The sequence below is a fragment of the Mugil cephalus genome, chromosome 11 (genome assembly GCF_022458985.1).
Source record: "Mugil cephalus isolate CIBA_MC_2020 chromosome 11, CIBA_Mcephalus_1.1, whole genome shotgun sequence".
Taxonomy (NCBI): Eukaryota; Metazoa; Chordata; class Actinopteri; order Mugiliformes; family Mugilidae; genus Mugil; species Mugil cephalus.
The window spans coordinates 10,490,784-10,497,266 of record NC_061780.1 but is presented as its reverse complement, the minus strand read 5'-3'; the positions used below and the strand labels follow the sequence as shown (position 1 = coordinate 10,497,266).

The window sequence follows — 6,483 nt, the reverse complement described above, 5'->3', positions numbered from 1 at the left end:
AAGTTGTCTTGATCACCTCTACATGACAAAATGCATTGAACTGCAGCCATGTGATTGGCTATTTGTGTTAACAAGCAATTGATCTGTTGTACCTAATACAGTGGCAAGTGAGTGTATAACCTAATGAAGGAGGTCACTTAAATGAACACACATTGTTATGGATATGCATCCTGAGCGAAGGCCAGTGGTCAAAACAATTGTCGATTCGTAAAAAAACAGGAAATGTTCTAGGATCTAAAGCTGTTAAGATTTCTTGCCCTGACTACTTCAGAGGAAGGAAACCGCGCAGTTTTAATATTTTATGTGGAATTTGTTGCAACATGCTGCATGATCAACAAGAATCAGACGGAATAAGAAAAAGCATGAAGGCCGCTTTATTTTCACTCACGCTTTAATATAACATATCCCATTCATCCCTTTGTAACTGATTTGCTAAATGCAGTGTTGGGGGAAAAAATATAGAAATTGATGGTCAAATAAGCAACGTACTAGTGGTTAAGGTTAAATCCACATTTTATTTGAATGTTTCCCATCATTCTAATCAGTCACTGTCAGGTTATTTACACTATAGAGACAAAACAGTCCTTATATTTGTCTGGTATGGGGAAAAAATATTTCACTCCTTGTAGCTGTAAATGTGTATCTGATCAGAATTACCCCATCTTACACACACTCGCACACACAAATACAGTTTGCATCAAGGTTAAATTGGCTGCGCCGTGCCCTCCGGTACCAGTCACGTTATTTATGTTCATCGAAAGTCACACTCTAACTCAGATAACCTGTATGAAATGGAGATAAGGGGACTGTATTATCCCTTTCTCTTCCTGCTCTGTCCCTGCCGTGAAGGAGACTTCAAAAGGCAGCTGGTCTGTCTGTGGTTCAGAAGGAAGGAGAAAGGATGACACGAGCCCAGTTTGTCTTTGAATAGCAGGTGCACCTTTCCCTTTATTTGGTGCCTGAATGATGGAAAAAGCAAAGGATCAAAGTCTGTTTTCGCACCGTCTACTGGAACACAGCAGAGGCTAAATGCGGAAATGAATTTTCATCTGAAAACAGACAGTAGTTTAGCCGTTTGTGTGCGTGCACTTGCGTGTGTGTGTGTGTGTTAAGAGTTGAAGTTGATGCTAGTAAAAGCACAAACACGTCCTGGTTTCAAACAGCAGCCTTTTGTTCAAACCAACAGTCCCATAACTAGTCAGTGTTGCCGAAAGAAGAGTCATTCCGTAAAAATCATAACGCCTTCTGTTGAAACTTCACCGGCCACGATCTGTCCATGAAAGGATGCGGGTTCAGCGGCTGAAGAGCTACCGGGGAGAGTGGAGTGAGTGGGCTAGCGTGGAAAGCAGGGGACTGCGGGAGGAGAGGGATGGGGTGGTGGGACAGCAGGATAGAGGGGAACAGGGAGGAGAGGGAAAAGGGGGAGAGGGGGAGGTGGTGAGATATTGAGGGGTGGCGGGGGGGCGGGTGGTGGGGAAGCTGACCTGGATGCAGGTGGATGGCAGGAGACGGGGACGAACTGGAGGAGGAGGAGGAGGCGGAGGAGGAATGGGGAGGCATGGAGATGTGCTGTAAAATGATATGATGGAGGTTGGAGAGAGGGGGAGATGGTGGTAGAGTGGTGAGGTTGGCGACCCCCAAAGCCATCGGCTGAGTAAAGCTCTCCTGCGGGCTCACATGTTGAAGTGGGAGACTGACCTGGAGGGCATGCTGCACCTGCGTTTGCATCGCATCTGTGTGAATTAACTGGGTTTGAGGCTGCTGAGGGTTGTGTAACAGTCCACGTATGTATTGTTCCTCCAGCGCTCCGCAACTCTCCGCACCGTGTGTGTAGTTTGTCTGTGTGTCCGCAATTTCGTGCGTTTTTTCCAGGACTTTCTGCATGTGCTCCCTCGCCTGCTCCTGCAGTAGACGATATTTGTCCATCTCCTCAGCGGTAAAGCTGATTTGCGGACCTGTCTCTCCACCTGCCTGTTTGTCACCGGTCCTAATCTGTGACAGGCAGAGATTTGGCATCCTGGTGGGATTCGACTCAACTATGTCCAGAGGATATTTTTGACTGCCTGTAGTCGCTCCAGGATCCACTCTACAGCCCCTGGTTTTGTCTTCCTCGTCTCTTTCCTTCTCTTGACTCTTTTCCAGCAGCCCCTTTTTTCTTTTGGCCTGTCTCTGGAATGCAGGCCGTTTCCCTATGAGGGGGAGGAGCAACATCCTCGCTGGTTTCTGCGGTAGAGACTTACTGGGGGGTAGTCCTGAAAGAGATGCGCCTGAGCCGCTGTGCGCGACAGGGGCGGGAGGAGGCTCGTGCCCATGGTCAGACTCTGAATTGGGCTTCTTCGGCTGTAAAGGGCTTCTGTCACAATGGTGCGTGTTGGGGCTCGGAACTGTCGGGACAAAAGCTGATCGGTGGTGAGGGGAACGAGAGGGGCTAGAGGAAAGGGCGGACGAGGCGGACGTGGGGCTGCTGTGCTTTTTAGTCTCCAGAGGGCCCTCGGTGGATCTCGACGATGTGTCGTGGGGCTCGACCGCTAACCCGCTCACAGTGACTCCTGAGCAAGTACTGCTCCTGCTCCACTCCCAGCTCAGCTCAGACATGCTGGTGCTGCTACAGGGGCTGCAGGAGCGCGGGCTGTGGCATCTGCTGCCCTGTGCGTTGATCACACTCTGGCAGCTGCTCGTCTGTCGGCCTGACCACCACTCAGGGCTTGAGAAGTGCCTTGAACCCGAGCGCCTGGTGTCCGCCCACCTCCACGCGCCGCACGGGCTGTCTCTGCTTTCGGTGAATGTCCTGGGACCCGATGCGGTCCTGTGTCCCCCCCTGTCTTCCCAGCTGTCGCTGCTGCCCCATGTCCATCTGTCCACGCTGCATCTATCCCAGTCCACGTCCTCTGTGCTGAGGTGTCTGCGTCTCCTGCCCCAGCCGGTGGGGCTGGGGCTGAACCTCGCCACCTGGTCCCACTCCGCCGCTCTGTTTCTCCGACCAGCTCCTGACCTGCCCTCCTCGCTGCCTCCGGGATATTCCTCCCTCACCCACTCCCACTGTTCTGTGTCTGAAATCAGGCCCCTGTCTCTGAAACTCGAATGTCCTCCTATTTTCCTCCCTCGCTCCTCCCAGACCTCACAATGCCTTGAACTCTTCCTCGCGCCATGAATGAATTTCCTGTCCCCGTGGAGAAGTTTTCTCTTTTTCACCGGGCTGCTACCACAGCTGTTGTCAGGGTAACTGCAGTCAATGAAACTCCTGGGGTTGCTATGGTGACCCCTTTCCCAAAACGGCTTCGAGTTACATCCTGGTGAGAAGGAGTGTGAGGATAAGTGAGACCGCCAGGGAAAAGTCACTGCATCTCGGTCTCGCTTTCCCTCCCCCTCAGTTACTCTGTCTGCTGTGTATCTGCTGAGCTGGGAGTGGGTACTGGAGTGTTCTGGCTGCTCTCTGTCTGGCTGTGACTGGCATTCAGCGCTGTGGCTCCTATGAGGCCTCCTCTTTCTGACAGAGACAGATACTGGCTCGGGCTCAGATCTCCCCAGGAGACAGCTGCTCCTTGCACTCCCCACCCTCCTCATCCCCGTCTTTCTTTGCCTCCTGCTCGTTCCCCACCTCCCCGCAGCTTCTCCCCTCCGCTCTCCTCCAGCGGAGACTGTGGAGACAACACTCCTCACTTTGCACCTCGCTGATTGGCGCTTGTTTGAAGCCCTTCCCTTCTCCCCCCTCTTCCTCTTTCCCAGCTTGTGTTTCTTTGCGCTGGCTCTCCTCTTTTTGCGTGACACCTCTGAGACACCCACGCACGGCTGCGGAGCGCTGGCACACATGCACGTCGCCTCACTCCCACACTCACACCTGGACGGGCTGATGCATATTCCCTGTGTGCCAGGCTGGGTGACAGAGTCTAATTTACAGCTCAGGGCTGTGATGGCTTTCTCCCTGATCCCCCTTGCACCCTCTAATCTGTCTCCCAAAGGATTCTGGGAGTTGATGTCGGAGCTGTCACTATGAGTGGGGTCAAATGAATGGGAGGCCGCCCTCGCACAATTCTCCACACTTAGCATACATCCTCCCGTTTCTTTTCCCGTTGCCAACGATGAAAGGCTTTTGTTGTTGAGGAACAGGTGGGCTTCCGTCTCCGCGGCGCCGCGTCGTTCTTCCTCGAAACTCTCCTCTGCTTTTTTCTGCCCGTGTGCTCTCAGCTCATGTGTTTGTAACCAGGAACGCTGGTCTGGTGCGACGAAAGCCGGCACGCGCGGATTCGTTTCATCTGAAAGAGCGCGCGGCCGATTCTGCTGTGACTCCCGTTGATCCTCTGCGAGTGCTCCTGGTCGCTGGAGGTTCAAACAGAGGGGGTTGCAGCTGTACGAGATGTGCGGTTGAGTCTTTGTGAACTTAAGCAAACTGACAGGCCATCTCAGACGGGTAGAGCCGTCTTTACCCAGCACACTGACGTGCCGGCTCGCCTCCCCCTCCCCCTCCCTCTCCGCTTCTTGCGTTCTCTCTGTCTCGCTGTCTGCGCGCTTGGCGTCCGCGTGTGCCACTGCTAGCGCTGCGCCCCAGAAGGTCACCTGGCCCTGTGATGGCGAGAATAGCGGATCGGGGCTCTGATTATCAGGCGTTACCGTGGAAATGGGAAAGTGTTCGTTCGCCTTATCTCCTTTTTCAATCTGCTCCTCTTCTCCCGCGGCCTCTTTGGGGACCAGCCGCACGTCAGCCTGTAAGACGCCGGCAGGGCCCCACTTGTCCTTTCCACTCTCGCAGTGCTTCCCCTCGTCTGCCACCCCAATTTCCCTGTCAATATCTTCCATCATTCCCTTTATTCTTTCTCTCATTTGTTCCCTCTTCTCCCGCTCCTCCTCCTCCAGGTCTGAGAAGACAGACGCAGAAGGCTCCAGCCTGGGCCCTCTGCGGGAGAAACAGAAGGATACTCCAAGCCGGCCTCCCACTCTCCCCTGTGCAGGAGGGGGCATTTGGGGACACGAGTTGCGGCAAGACTGGGGGTCCGCCGCGGGAGGGTCTGCGTCGGACAGTGCAGCGCGCAGTGGGGACTCTGCTATGGCAGTGGCCAGTGGTGGTAGGGAAATAGACCGGCATGGATCTTCTGACTGGTGGCTGAGAGGAGCTGCCCTGGGTTGAGCGGCAGGTGCAGGTGGTCGTTGTGGGTGGTGGAAGGACTCGTGTTTGTCCTCGAGGCTGGGGTCTCTTCGGTCCACGTCCTTATCTCGCTGCTGGGTCACGGCTCTGCCTGCGCGCCTCGGCCCATGGGTCCTTCTTGGGGCTCTGAAACAAGATGTGATGAGGCAAATAGACTTGACTTTAGTTGACTTTACATGACTTACATTTTTTTTTTTTTTTTTTTTTTGCAGGCACAGTATAATTTTAGAGTATTAATAACCCCTGAAATACCAAATCTCAGCACCATTTAGCAGTTTAATGTTTGCCCCAAGACACAGTGACCTCACTATTGGGTGTGGTTGCAGTTGAAACAACGTAAACTTGCCAGTAGTAATGATCTGTGTTCAGAGTTTCTCTATTTTTAAGTTCGTCTTTTATTATCTTTATCTAAGTAACTTCTGAGATAAAAACACGGAGGCTCTAATTATCTAAGTATCATGGTAATTTAGAGACTTTTAGACGAGTGGAGAAAACATGAGAACGAGAAGTGTGTGTGAAAATGAATTCATAGAAATGCATTGAGCGCTATTAAGGAGGAAGAAAGAAAGACGCATTCACCGACAGTCATAGCGATGCTGTTCACATATTGTCACCTGATTATGGGGAAACGCGTTTAATTGCACCGGGGACGGAAGCAATCAAGTTGATTATTGTTTGATGTGTTGTTTCTTATCGGTGGTTGTTTCGATGGCTTTAGGTGTGCGACAACCCCAGAGGCGAGTTTCCTTTACCAGATTGGTTCACTGTTATTCTCTAAATGTTTTTCCACTGTTCATTCTTTTCGAAAAAATTTGAGCTCCTCCACCTACAAATCGACTACTCTCGAATTTGTCGCATTCTTCTGTGCCTCAGCTGTCCTTGCATCGGCAGTCCAAGTGTCTTTGTCCGATGCAAGGACACAGCGCTTGAGTTGTCCTACCTAACCGCACACGCGGATCAGGAAAAAGGGCCACAGTTGCCTGATTTAAAAAAAAAACAAAAAAAATCACCTGTCGCTTGTTTGTTTATTTCATATAATCCATTACTTAACTTTATTTTTCTAATTCCAATGTCTGCTTCCACTTATGCTGTGGCCCCTGAGCCGGGTCGCGTCAGAGTGTCAGCACGAATGTGTCTTCATGTTATATTTATCTCACCTGTGGCCCATCTAGGCCAACTGAGTGCTCTCACATCTGCGAACGCATCCATCAAACCTAAGAGACGCTGACTGGATGTGACGCACTCTAACCCCCTCGGACTCCTGCCCCTGGTCTCGTTACACAGACACACACACACACACACACACACACACACACACACACTGCCCCGGACACGCGGATTAC

At 51.9% G+C, this 6,483-nt stretch overlaps 1 protein-coding gene across 1 annotated transcript in view; it reads right to left on the bottom strand.

Moving 5' to 3' along the window:
* Window positions 1-351: 351 nt before the first annotated feature.
* LOC125015692 (G patch domain-containing protein 8) overlaps window positions 352-6,483 on the bottom strand; it is a 29,571-nt gene continuing 23,439 nt past the window's right edge. The window contains exon 5 of the mRNA XM_047597597.1: window positions 352-5,266. Coding sequence (XP_047453553.1) covers window positions 1,234-5,266 — 4,033 coding nt within the window. The 3' untranslated portion in view covers window positions 352-1,233. The remainder of the gene's footprint in view (window positions 5,267-6,483) is intronic.